This window comes from Osmerus mordax, chromosome 11 (genome assembly GCF_038355195.1).
Source record: "Osmerus mordax isolate fOsmMor3 chromosome 11, fOsmMor3.pri, whole genome shotgun sequence".
In the NCBI taxonomy this organism is placed as follows: Eukaryota; Metazoa; Chordata; class Actinopteri; order Osmeriformes; family Osmeridae; genus Osmerus; species Osmerus mordax.
In genome coordinates this window covers 4,402,283-4,418,409 of record NC_090060.1, presented here as the reverse complement: position 1 = coordinate 4,418,409, position 16,127 = coordinate 4,402,283, and the positions used below count along the sequence as shown (strand labels likewise).

The following is a 16,127-nucleotide window of genomic DNA, read 5'->3' as shown; positions in this document are numbered from 1 at the left end:
CATAGTTTCAGGATAGCAACTGCCTTGTTTAGTAACACACCAACACAATCACACATTCAAGATATTTCACCTCCACACACTTCCCCCTCCCACAAATCCCTGAAATACTCGAGAGCAACAGTCACTCAAACCTGTCTGTAATCGCTATTTCAAGATACTACCGGAAAACAGCTTGCCCGTACACCTGCACACCAGAGTCATGCTGCCTTTTATGATGTAAGAAACGAACACATGCATCATTTAAATATCAAGGGATATAGTCAGCACAAATCTTTGGGTAAACAAAATATGTTTTTGATTTGAGTTCAACAGAATTTGAAAATGGGCTACGTTATAGTGCTAGAATCCCATCTCAATTAGGGAAGTTGCTTATAATCACTCTGCCTCCGCAGACCAAAGTGCTTCTCTCTCCTTCATTATTTGGAAGGTCTATAAAGTGCATTGCTTTTCTCTCTCATTCATATAGGAAGTTTTTTTGGAAGTGTTTTAATCTCCTCCTCAGTAATTCATGGTTGCTATGGACCCATATTGTATTTTGTGATTTGTCTTTTCAATTCTGATTATACTGAGAATAACTAACATAATTTATTAGAGGGGTTTAATATATTTTCGATTTTGGTTTAATATAAATTGGTGAGGGGAATACCTTCAGAATAAACACTTACTGTAACATGTGTGGGGAGTTTTGAGATATAGTATTAGGGCGGACAGGAATATAAAATGTGGATGATGGCGATAAGCAAAGTTTGTGTGTGTGTGTATGTATTGTCGAGTCAAGCCACTTGCAGGTCGTGGCATGGACACAGGGTTGCCCGTGTGGGGCAGATTGTAAACTGTAGCCTGTTAGGCAAATGCAAGGCTGCATTCAAACGCATGGGCATCAAAAAGGCAGTTTGGCTACATGTGCCGGAAATGAAATGTTGAGACACATGAGTGTGGAATGGTAAAAACGTCCCTCTCTACACATAAACACACAACGTGCACACACACACACTCAAGCACACATACAGTATACACACTCACGCACACATGCACACCAGATATGTCACAGACATACCTGGGATGCTTATCTCAAGAAAACACTTTTCCTTATAAATTCTTTAAACCTGTCTAGAACTCTGATAACTTTCCTATTTACATAAATTAACAATAAATATATGCAATGTGTATATATTTTGAAATATATATTAAATAGTGAAATATACATATATATTTCAAATATATTCATATAATTCCATCTTCAAACATTTGAAAGAGATATAATCACAGTTTAGTAATAAAACACTTAAGAACACACGTCACCCCAATTGCCTAGCTGCAGTGTCCCCTTTTTCAAATGACATCATCTAAGCATCATCAGGGCGTCTTCTCCAAATGTTCCTTCAAAACCAAAACCAAAACAAACAGATCATTCGGGAAGATTCCGTTACATTCTCTGCTCACAGGGACACCTAGGAACTCATTTGGACATATGTGCAACACAACAAAGGAAATCTGGACTGCGCGTAAAAAGAGTCACCAATTGTTGAGTTGTGATGTCTCGTGAAAAGAAGATCCCTGGCAACGCATAATTGAATTCGGAACTCCAGATTCTAAATACGGTTTCACGACTGGTAAGGTGATGTATATATGACGGCCATTAGATTGTTTGGGTCAAGTCACACAATGTAGGATAGCGATAGTATAGATGCAATATAATACAGCACTGGACATTGTAACCTGTGGGAAGTACTCAGGTTCACATTTGACCCCACACTTTACCGCTAAAGCTTGACCAAGTTATGGGGACACTTCATTTGCCTATCAGTAATGCACAGCAATCTAGATATCGCTCATAAACACTGGGTGTGCATGAGGATTATCCTTGATCAGAAATGGAATCTTCCAGTAAGACATAATAAATACACCAACACAACACCTGGGACCAGGGAGTCAAGGGAACCAGCCCCCAGACCCACCTGGATACGACCAGGTTTAAAACAAGGCAGTAGACATTTGGGTGGAAGTTAGTTTCCACATGCGGAACGTGCTCTCCCCCATCCCTGTGCTGGTGATCCTGCTACTCTGAGAACGCCGTCGATCTGGGCCCAGGATCTGAAGGGGTTAACAAAAGGGACACTGCAGCGAGGACCCCTAGGGGTTGATCAGGTTCGGAACAGTCGAGGAAGTGTAGAAAGCCTATAGGACTGTGAGGACCTTCCCCCGCTCCCCCCCCCTCCTCCCCACGTTTGTTCTTCCTTGAGCTCTCGCGGAGCAGGAAGAGCGCCGTGGACATTTGCAGAGAGGAGTCGCGGTGAAGAGGACAAATCGCATGCTGCACATTCTCTCCCCCACCCCCCCCCCCCCCCCCCCCCGACCCGAGCGCCGACGGTCCTTGAGGGAGGACAGGAGGCGAGACAGGCGCGTAAGGGTCCCTGCGGCTGCTCACTTTGATGCCTCGGTGCTGTGTGTGTGTGTGTGTGGAGTGGAGGGGGGACGACGACGACGACACCTCACTTCCAGTCTGTCGTGAGGTTTGGCGTCTCTCCTGTCCACGGTCGACCTCTGAGCTAGGGCGGGGGTGGGGGGGGTTCACACTGTCCCTCTGCCTCCCCCTCCCCCCCCACCCTCCGCAGTTGGGAACAGCAGCAGACAGTTTGTCTCTCTCCTCTCCCCCTCTCTCTGTTTGTTTACGTCTGAATGTTCACACACAAACAGTTCCTGTATTGCACACCATCCCCTCAAGGCCTGGGAGGGGGTCGTATGTCAGTGGTAGCGACTTCTTTTCTCTTCAGCTTCTGAGCTGTGCTCCCTCAAGCCGATGCCTCGTTGAAGGTTCAACAAAGAATCTTTCATCTGTGGAGAAAGAGGACGTCATGGAACGATGGACTTCAGCACTCAACGTTCAACTTGACTTCAGCCCAACCACTGCTGGGTTTGGTAAGATAACCATACTGAACGGTTTGGAAGACACAAATGGAACGCACAAATTCTTTCAGTCTTGACTGAGCCCTCCATGAAGTGGGCTGTCTCTCGTTACCTGGTCTAGCAGCAGCACAGATGACTTTATGATCTCTCTCCATTTGTGCAGCTCAGCGTCATGGTAACGTTGTTGGGACTCTAAGAGCTGGGCCCACTCCATCTGTGTCTGAGGCAGTTTGCTGGAAGGTAACACACACACACACACGTACACAGACAGGCAAACCTTTTTTTAGCATCTCAAATCAACGGCAACACATATAACATGGAAATGTCAGCCCACCGTTATCCAGCGGTCATTTGAAATCAGAAGTGTTTCGTGGTTCAAAGTTGATTACAGCCATACGGTTGGGGATAATGGAATAGAACGTGGGCAAAATGTTGGAGCTTCTTGGTTTTGGCTTCCTTTAAAATGACATAGTGGAAGCTCTGTAGTGGGACAGCTCCCCAGAGACCCTGATTTACTGGGAGTGTGAGCGTTTGTGCGTGCGTGAATGCACCTTTCATGAAGCCGCAGGCCCTGCCAAGTAGTGAGAGACTGTGCAGAATACTCCAGCATCCACAGCTTGTAGAACAGCATCATGTTGAGGAACACCAGGAGAACCAGGCTGGAGGAGGAGGAGAGAGAGACAGAGAGAGAGAGACAAAGAGAGAAAGAGAGAGAGAGACAGAGAGAGAGACAGAAAGAGAGAGAGACAGAGAGAGAAAGAGAGAGAGAGAGAGAGAGAGAGAGAGAGAGAGAGAGAGAGAGAGAGAGAGAGAGAGAGAGAGAGAGAGAGAGAGAAAGAGAGAGAGACAGAGAGAGAGCGAGAGAGACAGAGAGAGAGAGAGAGAGAGAGAGAGAGAGAGAGAGAGCGAGAGAGAGAGAGAGAGAGAGAGAGAGAGGAGAGAGGATTGTCATTTCTTGGGCTGCAGAACACAAAGTAAGGAGTTCTCTTTGAGTTGGGGACGAACTGGTTCATCAGTGAAGATGTGCAATGTACCTTAGACAGATCCTATGGCAGGCAATGAAAGGAGAGACGAGAGTTCAGAGAACGTTCAGAGAACACAGACAAATGACCACACATTGGAAAGTCAAACACACAGAATGGGAATGGATGCTGAGGTGTTAGCTCGAGTGAGTGTGTGCGCGTGTGCGCGCGCGCTTACGTGCCAACGTGTATCGTACGCGCGTGAAACTCGGCACAGCGCGTGACGGTGCGTGTGCGCGCGGCCCACTCACACAAAGCTGATGATGAGCAGCAGCTTGGAGACACTGTAGAGGCCCAACCCCCCCGGCAGATGCTCGGGCGTGTGCCTGGTCTGGGTGGAGCCCGCCACGTGCTTGATGCGGTGGATCACCTCCTCGTCGGTGGGCGTGGTGACGGGGCTCAGGGCCTCGTCCATGTGCGGGCCCCGGAGGTGCACCAGCGGCCGTTTCCGCCGCCTCACCGTGGCCACCTTGGCCTTCGGGGACGGCAGGTGAGCCTCCGTCAGCATCTCCTCCAACTTAGCCAGCTCCAACTCTGCACAGGGCCGAGACAGATATCAGCCGAGGTCATTTCAATGAAGTCGTGCCGGGAAGTCTGGCAGCTTGCCGAGGGACTAGACCTTACCAAGAAGGCGGAAGTTCTCGTCCAACCCGCTCCAGAAGTTCTTCTCGATGAAGCCCTTAACCAGTCCCCATGGCTGCTTCCTGTAGCGTAGCTCAGTGGACACCCTGGAAGAACGGAGTCAACTCAAACGTTCGGACAACGTCCCAGCAACAGTTGGCACATGAGCGCGTTCCCGCGTGCTCCTTACCTTAAACGACACTTGTTCTTGGCCACCCTGGTGAGCATGTAGCGGTTGACTGTGTAGAAGTAATCGTGGTAGGGGACGTCGTGGGTTATGACTTCGGCGTCGATGATGTAGCATTCACTCTCCTGGCTGGCCTTGTATAATGTCTGGGGCCGAGAGGAAAAAATATGGGAATTTTGCCAAGCTGGTTTGGGAAAACCTTTTTCAGTGCACTCTGGGTCTACTTTTATGAAAAGTGATGGAAGAACCCGGCAGCTGGAGTCGCTGGGTCACTTCCTGCATGTGAAAGTCCTTCAACTATGGTTGAAAGGTTGTGTTGAGTGATGTTACCTGTGTTTCTGTGACCGTAGCCGTCTTGGGTGCCAGAGGGTTTGACAGTGAGATAGTGTACAGTATCTCTCTGGTCTGGTTCCCGGCATCCTCCTTCTTCCACGGGTGATAGACCACATCTGTGTGGGAGGGAGCAGGTCAGGTTTACACATCCTGTCTGTCATGTATCCTCCAGGGAAGAAAGCATGGACCCGTAGGCTTCAACATACAGCGCTTTACAGATGTCGACTGTACAAAATCAACAACCGCCGATGCAAACTCCAAACGACCCTGCCAATGCTAACTGACCTGAGAACCTGCGCTGCTCCATGAAGTCGTTCATGAACTGGGACTCTGCGAAGAGGATGTCGTACATCTTGTCCACGCTGAACTTGTACACTTCGTTTATGTATTGCCGCCCGTTCAGGTCTTCGTGGAAGGCCTGTACTTCCCCTGTTGGAGACACATCGTACACGTAAGCCTTTCAGCTGGCTCCCCCTAGTGGACGTTCAGGACCAGACCTAGAAACCACATTTACTTTTGTGCCTACTCCATTTCGGTGGCAGGGTGCTTAATAATTCAACAATAAACTTGAGATAAATACTAGTGTCAGTTTGACTTAATTCAAACCAATACTAGCCAACCTCTGTTAAGCCCATGCAGTTTTTCAACTATCTGAACCGTAGATATATGTAGAAACGCTTGCGGTTTGACATGCATCTGCGTGGTTGCCATATTGGAGCTGTCAACAGTGAAGAGTCATAGAACAGACCACTTGGAAGGAATATAGAAATACAAATTAGTATCAGTAAAGCAGCTTATAGATCAGTAAAGACAAGGTTATAGTTGGGGCACTGTACACCAAACAGGAAACTGAACATATGAATGAATAAATTCAGTTACATTATATTATAATATATAGTAATGTGATATTGTAGATGTCAGGAAGAACAGTCTGTGGATAGTGTAGTTCTGAGTTGTAGGGGTATGGGACACAGACGTGTTGAGGAATAATCTAAGGGAATTAGCGGGACAGGAATTCAGGAAAGGATTACGGAGGATGGGTGAGCGAGTCCAGGTCAGGATACCGTTAGCCCTTCTAAGAGATACATGTTTTTTTAAGGATGTGATGGATAAGCAGGGATAGGGGGCTAGGGTGGCTGACCTGCACAGGGATTTTATAGTTGGCTGTAAAGCATGGAGGAAACATGTAGATTATGGTGTGTGTGTGTGTGTAGGGTATGTGTGTTTATTTCCTTTTTTAAGGGATTTAGATTGAAATCCTACTGTCTGATTCACACTCCTGTGCAGAAGGTGGCGGTAATGCACCAATAAGATGGATGCCAACCGCTGTAGAAGACAGAGGAGCAGGAGGAGGCTTGGAAAATCGCCACAGGCATGTGTGGCATTTGGCTGGACAGACCAAACATTTAAAACAGGCATTGTGTGATGACTTGTCACAAATGGCAATTGTTCTGTATTTTACCGTTATATAAGTGAACATTTTGTTTATCTTTTTATCTCCACTGTCAGACAGAAGGATTTTGAGCAAATGATGGTTAGTGTATTTTCAAGTCATAAGATTGTAGGGTAAACAGTGTCATGGTGACTGAAAACAACTGACTGAAAAGATAATTAAAATAATCTCCTGCTAACATAACTGGCATTATGAATACACTTCTTGAAAGTAAAGAGTTTTTCCCAATGTGCCCAATAAAGCTAGGTCAACTAAAACATCAACAAAAGCTAGTGAGGCAAGTGATGTTCCTGTAGCTAAGTTGGAATGACCTCATCAACCTTGGTAAGTGTAACAAAGCAGTTTTTATCCACATCCCTTTTGCAACATACTAAAAGTTTTGTTGTATAATGCCTTCTTAGCTACCAGGTGTTACATTTTCTAGGATCATCATCACCTCGACCCCGACCAAGTCAAACAGAAGATGTCTGAGGCTCAAGCACGAGTGGAGGAAGACCAGAGACAGCGGTGGAATGCCCAGGATCGTGACAGAAGACAGAAACCAACTGTCAAACTTCCCACCAATTGCAAAGTGGTAGCTTGAGAGAGAAGCTCTGTAAAACTATACTGTTTCAAGAATAATAATCCTTTAGAACAGACAGCTGAATGTCCCCACAACACTGTTTACAGGAGGGGGGGGGGGATATAGTGTATTATATTGTGTACAGTCTCCTTGTGTATATATTGTAATGTTTATGTTGTACACTGTGTTGTGTAACAGATGTGTAAATGGCGTGAATCAGAATATAGGGCAATCGTTACACTGCTATGCTGCTTGGAACTGCACTCAAGACTCACCCACTGTTGTTGAGAAGTTGAGTTTTTCTAAGACAGTGAACTACTTTGACTCCTACCTATTGGCTCTAAAGTCCAATTACTTTATGTTTACATTTGACTACACTGTATATCTGAACATTGGCCTAAAACACTGGACGCACACTATATGTAGTATTGTGTCATTACATTATAGCTTTGTATCTTTTAGTATAGTATAGATATGTAGTATTGTATTATTTTATTTTAGTATTGTATTATTATTATTATATTATATAATAGTATTGTGTTGCATGTGTAGTGTCTAAAGTAAATGAATTAAGATGTAAATAAAATATTATAGATTAACAATATTTGTGAATTGGGATGCGTAATGGCAAATGTCCAGCCTGCAGAAGTGGAATTCTCCTGTCACTGGTGTAAGGAGGAACTGACTGGGTGTTATTTTACCAATTACCTTATTTCATTATAAATATGATAACAAGCGTCATACCAATACCATTTTGAATCTTTGAAGAAACTCACAAAAGTTTAAATTCAAATACATTTACACCTGACGTTGCCTGTGACTCATAGATTGTACCCTGCATGTCCCAGTTGTGTTTGGAAGTTGTGGCTACTCTGAAGGTTAATGTTATTGCAGAGTTAATAAAATCCTCTGCCATCAAACTACATTTAATTCCAATAAGTAACCAGCATCATCTTAAATTGCTCACGTTCATAACAAACCAAACGTAATGAAAATTGATTTCGAATTAAGTAAGTTAAGGCACATTTTGTAGAGAAGTCTGCATCTCTCAATACACATTGTGCTTGTTTTCTAGCGGGTCTTGAACGCTCCAATATGGCGGGCACGCAGACATACAGCCGCAACACAGCCGCAGCGGCCAATGAGGAGACGACATTTCTAGTATATCTCTGACCAGAGCCACTGGAGGGGTTCTCGAGTAGGACTGCTCCCCGAGGCCTCACCTTCGTCGTGGGTCTCCGAGGAGTCGCTCAGCTCAGTGGGGAGGTCCTCGTTGTCGTTGAAGTCGAGCGAGGGCGAGGGCACCAGGCCCCCGGGCTCAGCACTCTCGTCCACTAGGGGGATCAGCAGCTCTCCCCCAGGGAGGCAGTCGGTGTACTCCTCTGTAGTCAGGTCGAACTGGGGGTGACGAGAGGAAGGGGAGAGACGGCTCAGTCCCCAAGCACACAAACAACCACGGTTCATATATTGGTCGATATATATTGGGTTGGTTTCGGCAGACACAGACAGCCTAGTCCAAAACAAAGGATTGTCAACATAAACTAAATGAAAGGCCCTCCAACGCTAGGGTCAATCTAACCCTAACCCTGTCCCTTACTGTAACCCTTACTGTAACCCTGAATAACAGGAAGCAGGTTTTGAACCCGTCTCTGTGATAGAACCCCTCGTAGTAAGGCAGACCCAAATTAGTCAAGTTCTCAGTCAGTCATAGTCAGTAGTCGGACATAACATGGAAGTATCTTGTTCCCTTTTCTGTCGTCATGCTGAAGAGGCTATAAGGATGAGGATATAACGACGAGGATATGACAATGAGGCTATAAGGATGAGGATACAAGGATGAGGATATAAGGATGAGGATATAAGGATGAGGATATAAGGATGAGGATATAAGGATGAGGCTATAAGGATGAAGCTACAAGGATGAGGATACAAGGATGAGGATATAAGGATGAGGATATGAGGATGAGGCTATAAGGATGAGGATATGAGGCTATAAGGATGAGGCTATAAGGATGAGGCTATGAGGATGAGGCTATGAGGCTATAAGGATGAGGCTATAAGGATGAGGCTATGAAGATGAGGCTATGAGGATGAGGCTATGAGGATGAGGCTATAAGGATGAGGCTATGAGGATGAGGCTATGAGGATGAGGCTATGAGGATGAGGCTATGAGGATGAGGCTATGAGGATGAGGCTATAAGGATGAGGCTATGAGGATGAGGCTATGAGGATGAGGCTATGAGGATGATGTCAACATGCTCCCCCTCCCCCGGCCGCAGGCTCTCTGACCTCTTGCGCGTCAGCGGGACTCACTGAGAGGGGCGTGTCTCCGCCGGGGGGCGTGGCCAGGGCGCTGGTGGAGAGGGACTTCTTGTGCGCGGGCAGCGGGCTTCCATCGTGCCTGGCCTCGGCGCTGCTCTTGGACGAGTTGTCATTGATGACCTCAATCTCCTCGTTGGGGATCTCCTCGCAGAACCTGCCGGGTCGGAAGGGGGGGAGGGGGGGGGGGGGGGAGAGTTGGTCCTGTGTGTTGATTAAGTTGGTGGATGGTGCAGATTCTAGGTGTGTTTCTGTGTGTGTGTCTTGATGGTGTGTATGGTGGTGGGGGGGGGGGTCACACTGGCGAGAAGCCTACCCCATGGTGTTGAAGTCGTCGTCCGGAGGAACGTAATCCTCGTCGTCACTCGTCAGGCCCAGCTCGTTGCCGTAGCACTGGTGCACAAAGTGCCACAGCTCTTTGGGGCACAGGGGCTGGAGAAGAGGCAAAAAAAGATCTATCTATATATATCAATCAATATCTATCTATCTCTCTCTCTCTCTATATATATATATATATATATATATATATCAATCAATATCTCGCATAGTTACCATAGGAATACACCTGTGAGGATCGCGCAGAATCCTGCTTGACTTACCTTGTCCAGGAGAGCATTCTGCCACAGTCTGAACATCATCATGTAAGTCCTGTCTCGTGCACCAAATGAGGTGAAAAAGTGCTACAAAGAGAGAATTTGGAAAGAAAAGGCCCACTTAAACCACACTGCTCTGTTTCACCGATTGTGAGCGATGAAGACGTCGGGGCTGGCATGTCGGAGGCCTCACCTTCTCTGAGTCTGTGCACACCTGGATGGCATTGGGGATAAGGCGTGCAGTCTTCTCCTTCGTCATCGAGCAGATGTCCTTCAGCCGCACGGTCAGCTACGGACGCAAGCACACACACACACACACACACACACACACACACACAATCCTCTCCATTTACAAAACGCCTGTCCCACTAAAAGACCCCAGACCACAACGGAAGGATCCAGAAGCCTGAAGCTTACCAGCGTTTCCCAGCGGAAGATGTTGCTATAGAAACAGATCCAGTTTTCGGAGAGGTAGAGGCGTCCCTGAAGGAGGATGTCCCGCTGAAGGGCGCAGGAGTAGTCTGACGGGAGACACAGGTCACAAAGGTCACAAAGGTCACCGAGTGACCTCACGCTACTGCGGAAGAAAGGGGATTTCCCAACGTCCTTCCGCACCACACAGACAGATTCACGTCAAGCGAGCTTCCATCCAACAGCGTGTCCCTAAGTCCCCTCACCGACGATGAGGCGCTCGGAGTCCGGCAGCTGTTTGAACAGCTTCCTGAAGTCCTCATTCCGCTGCTTGTACGTGGGGCTCAGCACCTGTCGAGAGACAGAGCGGGCGTGGGGAGGGGTGAGACGGGCCACACGCGATCCCGGAACACGCGCTGGCGCACGCGCGCGCCGAGGTCGACGCCTTCACACGCGAGCAACGCGTTCTCTCCCAGTCACGCGACCTGCCACGCACACACGTACACACACACTTCCCGATGAGACACAACCTTGTTAAAACCTGCTTTTGTTGGGTTAGTGGTAAAATGAGGTGTGGGCTAATATTTTAGGACTAAGGGGGGATAGGGGAGGGGGGATTCTGACAAGCAAGCACTGCTGCACAGTACTGCATGCCGAGGTGCAGATGTATGTGCTGGCTGTGCCTGCGGCGTCTTTTATCCTTAGTGAGAGGAGAGGCAAAAGAACAATGGCCCGAACCACCGGTACCTGAAACCCAATAAAATCATGCGTGACAAGCAGTCCCTCGTGTCCGCCACATTCCGAAGTCAGCGACACATTGTTACGTGACGAGAAGGGGACGACAAATCACACAATGTGCCGTTTGTTCAATGGACAAGGACACCCAAATCCAACTGGGTTTTTCTTTCCAGCAAACCCTTCTCTGTGTCGCCAAATAATCTTATCTTACAAAGTCCTGAAAAAACCCATTTGTTAACATGCTTTGTTCGGGGGGGGGGGGGGTTCTTTGGTCTGTGTGGTAAAAATATTTTTCGGTCGTAAAGTGAACGTTCTTTTCTTTTGTTTACACACGCAGTGACACACTCTGGAGACATCGCCGTCCATTAGGGTCAGGCTTATCTTGGCTTCAGACAACAGGCTTGTTTATGGTGTACCACAACCCTGAGCAAGCATCCACTAAGTGTGTGTGTGGGTGGGTAAGTGGTCCAAGTGTCTGAACCAGATGCTGTTCCTTGAAGAGAAACAGCTTCAGGAAATGTTGCCTGCCAATACTGTAACCAAAGACATCCTTTCGGAAAGAAAAAATTCAACAACAAAAAAACTTATGGGAAAACAACAGCTTGTTCCGATTAATGTCCACCACATAACGCCTGAAAACTTGGGCAACTCTGAAGTGGAAACACAGTTAAGGCTGTGACTCAGTTAAGACTTGGAGGGAAACCAATAGTTTGACAAAACAACACAGAGCTTTGAGATGAATATGAAAGGAAGCCTGTTGGTGTAAACTACAAATGACACAGTACATATTTTAATCCATTACCATTTGCAAAATAATAATGCAAATAATAAAAAAACATTAACAACGGTAACAACTGGCTCTTCCCACTGCTATTCAACATGTTGCCTGTGCTACTGTAGATGGTTCGACAGAATCACCACACCACATATACACACGACAAGCACAATGGACCATAGGACTATCCAAATAGCGAGGGACTCATTCTGTTTCTATCGTGTTCATGGTCATGCTAGAATACAAAAACTGCCACCCTCTGCCAAAAGACAGTTCCATCTCCCCCCACCCCCACCCCTTTCACCAGCTACCGCTCACGATCCCCCCCCTCCCCCCCCACCCCCCCAGCCCCTCTCCCCAACACCTGTCCTGCTCTCTCCGGGTGGGGGTCACTTACGGCAGGCACCTCCTCTGAGTCCCAGTCGGGGTCCTGGAGGTCCGAGGTGGCCCAGCCCCACTGCCACCCCCACTCCCCCCGGGCAGGCCCCTGCAGCAGCCAGCCCGCCAGCGCCTCGTCTAGCTCCAGCATCTCCTCCCACTCCGAGGCCCGCGCCCGCTCCTCCTCTGGGTCAGCCTCCATTGCCTCCTCTGGGGGCACCGCGTGGCACGGACGCCTACAAATCCCCCTTATGCCCTCCCGGCTTCCACAAAAATCAGTCTGTCGCGACCGTCTTCGGTTGAGTTAGTCAGGGGGCGGCGGCGTACACCAAGCTGCTGTCCGGTGCCTTGGAGACTGCAGGGACTAGCCCCTAGTGTGGGTGCTGCTCGCTTTTAGAGTGAGGAGAGAACGCTGGATCCAGCTGACTCTTGCCACATGATCCCAGCCTCTCTCTCTCTCACATGCGCACACACACACACAGGGAGAGCAGTTACGGTCGTTGCCCTCTAGTAACCTCTGGCCCACAAGTCTTTTATTATTATTGCTCCTGTTTGTTTCTGGCAAGGGTGGTTGGGTGTATGTGCTGGCCGGCTGGCTGGCTGGGGATATCCAGATCTCAACGTCTCGCAATGTCTCAGACAGACCAGCTGTGAACAAGGCAAAAGTAAACCGCCCTTCTGTCTTACAGAGGAGGGAGTGATAGATAGATAAACATTTGGTTAAGGGGAGAGAGGGGACAAGGGAGATAAAGAAAGACAGACTTGAGAAAGATGAAAAGGACTATGATAACTATGAAGGAAAGGCAAAGAGAAAAAGAGGTGGAGCACGAGAAAGACAGAAACAGAGACAGAAAGGGAAGAAGAGAGACAGAGAGAAGGTAAACGTTGGAGTTGTTCCCGCCCTATTCACTGACAATGACACGGAGTTCCAGGGAACAGATGTGGACACACAACCTCCAGTTACCTTGGCCGGTAAAAAAAAAAAACAAGCCCATCAATCTTCAGACAAGTTACGTGGGGGTCGCATGATTTAGGACTGAAGGCTAAATATGGAGAGGCATAGCAACGGTGCCAGTATGTAAACAAGTTTAGTAGCGCTCGCATCTATCCGTCCATCCCTTGCTCTACGCCGTTTCAAGTGTCGTCCAACAAGATTCGCGACGCCCTCCTGAAATGGGATCCGCTGCCGTGGCGTGGAGCGGTCGACGCTGTCCACAACAAAAGGAGTTTGCTACGATGACCACAAACCCACAGTGAGGGACACGGGCAAAAACGACGCCACCAGCTCAGTCTCACATTGGCGTTTCACCCAGCCTGTATGCCGCGGTTACATGCGCTGGAAGTTAGACACAAATTCCACCGCTTTCCTGAACAGTACTTTTTCCACCAGCACCGCCCCCCCCCCCCCCCTGCCTTTGACCGCCAGCTAAATCATATGCAGCAGGGAGCTGCAGGAAACTGAACGTGACAGGGGAAATGGTCCTGAGCTGTCTTTGTTTACGGTACAATTGTGAAATCCTTTCGCAGGCTCCCCATGAAAGAGCTGCAGTTGAAAATGCCTTCACGCCCACGGATGAAATTTCAGAGTTAGACTCCTCAAGAGCTCAAAATAACCGCCCGTTCCAAAAACAACCGACCCAAAAAAATGCTGTACTGTCCCGTTTGTATACAAACAATTCTGATAAAAATAACCCGAAAGGAAATGACAATATTTGAAGCTACCAAGTATCTCCAACCTGTACCTCTCTCGCGGAGACAGTGTGTCAAAAACACGGCCAGTCTCAGGTGATGGAGACAGGATATGGATTGTTGCTATGGTGCTGTGTTAACCATTAACTTCCCGGGTAAACAGAGAGAGACGGCGGAGACTGGCACCAGAGTCACAAAGGGTGGGGCTCCATTCCATCTCTCGAGGAGGAGGGGGAGGAGGAGGAGGGGGGGGGGGGGTTACTGTCCGTCTCCACGCCAACAATGAGCCCACTCTTTCAGCCCACGGCCCTGCCCTGGGCTGTTGGAAAAGCCTAGAGGGGAATGTCAATGAAGGTGTGTGTGCGCGTGTGTGTGATGGCTCCCATATTCGCCCTTCCCCTGCCAATGGCCTGTCATTCCTTGGAGGGGCATGAGTGTAGAGTATCAGCTCCTTGGTTTAATAGAAACAGATGTACTACAGCAGTAAGAACATCAGCCAGCACCTTCAAGATGGCCAAAAAAGTTGCCTTCATTGCAGATTTCCCCTCTATTGTACTGCCTGCTTACTGTTGGGACTGTATATATTAGCCTTATGTTCTAAAATGTAACGCCTAGCCAGAGAAAACTGAAGAAAAAATCCTGCCATTTCACACCAAATAGGACTGAGGCATAGCATGTGATAGTAGATAGCCTCTACACTGGCCCTCTTTGTGTGGAAATTGACAGACTTCAGGGTAAACATCACAACCAAGTGCTTGCACTAGCCCTATCCCTCTCCTCCTCCTCCCTCCACCTCTCCCTGCGTCACTCAGGGTCAATGAACCCCAGAATGTTTTGGATGAGAAAACGACAACTCAACGACAACCTTCAAACCTTCACACGCTCCAGAGGAAAACAAAAAACCAGGACGTCTGACCCTAGCTCACGTCACAATAGCTCGACGACGAATGATTAAGAAGCCCCATCGTCAAAGCTGTAGTCACACACAGAGCATACAGGAAGTGTTAGACGCGCGCTTCTTTGTTTGTGACTCATCCGTATCTATGAGTCCAGTTGCCTGGAGGTGGGTTGCATGCTATCTTTCTCTCTCTCTCTCTCTCTCTCTCTCTCTCTCTCTCTCACACACACACACACACACACACACACACACACACACACACACACACACACACACACACACACACACACACACACACACACACACACACACTGTCTGTCTCTCTCTGGCTCAGAGCTCACATTAGGACGGTTGGGTTGTAATCACTGTGGACTCAGTGCCATGGGAGGTCATCACAGCCATGTAGAGACGACACATGCGGAGTTATGAATGCAAACACACATAAATACACATACACAGACTCGTGGCCACATACAAACAAACAGACACACAGGCACACACATACATTAACAGAATATGTCAAATAATTAATTCTACATTGGTGTAAAGAGTGCCATTTAACAATTAGACTACTCGAAATGAATGTTTCTAAGAGTAGCACCAAATGTACATTGGTATTTTATTGACTAATTCAATAATGGGTCATTAGAGAGAGGAAAGTGAGTTAGTTCCCCGTGAGAATATCAGAAAGCATTTACATCTATGGACCATGCATCTTTGACAAGATGGAGGTGCGTCACGGAGGTACACCCGTACCCAACACCGGAAGCAAAACAATTCTGACCATGACAGGCACTTGAACACTGAGCTGGAAGGGGGAACATGCTAATGCTAGTAGCATCACGATGCTCCACCTCCGTCAGACGAGGCCGGTCCGCACAGACGGCACGTCGTAGGTTTTAGTGTTAGGACGCGTGGAGCGCAGATTCGTTACCACCTGACTGCACCATTACCTCAGAGTCACGGGAAGAAGCGTCGCTGACTTCCTCAGACACCAGAAACACCTCTTTGACCTGGGACGTCAACGTCAAACGTTCCCATCTCGATGTCTCGTCCTGTTTTACGAGACGGCACACTTTCAAAGGGGGCGCTGTTTGGTGAAACTAACACGGTCGTTGCTTTTTCATCCAAGGCTTGGCTTGGCCTCAGTGAGGAAACGCCCGGTGTTGAGATACACCACATTGTGAAGTCTGTCAGTTTAGCATGGAATATACTCTTAATTCGAACTTGATATGGTGTTG

At 48.0% G+C, this 16,127-nt stretch overlaps 1 protein-coding gene across 3 annotated transcripts in view; it reads right to left on the bottom strand.

Annotated features, from left to right (window-relative positions):
* Positions 1–2,628: 2,628 nt before the first annotated feature.
* Positions 2,629–16,127, bottom strand: part of gramd1bb (GRAM domain containing 1Bb) — a 61,337-nt gene continuing 47,838 nt past the window's right edge. Inside the window, exons 10-25 of one of the 3 annotated variants that reach the window (XM_067246006.1) lie at positions 10,675–10,759; positions 10,415–10,518; positions 10,191–10,286; positions 10,004–10,084; positions 9,721–9,836; positions 9,399–9,561; positions 8,309–8,483; positions 5,356–5,499; positions 5,068–5,186; positions 4,741–4,883; positions 4,554–4,657; positions 4,181–4,463; positions 3,942–3,953; positions 3,459–3,566; positions 3,020–3,140; positions 2,629–2,835 (exon numbers count right to left, since the gene is read on the bottom strand). In XM_067246006.1, coding sequence (XP_067102107.1) covers positions 2,746–2,835; positions 3,020–3,140; positions 3,459–3,566; positions 3,942–3,953; positions 4,181–4,463; positions 4,554–4,657; positions 4,741–4,883; positions 5,068–5,186; positions 5,356–5,499; positions 8,309–8,483; positions 9,399–9,561; positions 9,721–9,836; positions 10,004–10,084; positions 10,191–10,286; positions 10,415–10,518; positions 10,675–10,759 — 1,944 coding nt within the window. In that variant the 3' untranslated portion in view covers positions 2,629–2,745. Of the gene's footprint in view, positions 2,836–3,019; positions 3,154–3,375; positions 3,567–3,941; positions 3,954–4,180; positions 4,464–4,553; positions 4,658–4,740; positions 4,884–5,067; positions 5,187–5,355; positions 5,500–8,308; positions 8,484–9,398; positions 9,562–9,720; positions 9,837–10,003; positions 10,085–10,190; positions 10,287–10,414; positions 10,519–10,674; positions 10,760–16,127 lie in introns of all 3 variants that reach the window. The other 2 variants (XM_067246005.1, XM_067246004.1) reach the window with 2 other exon arrangements.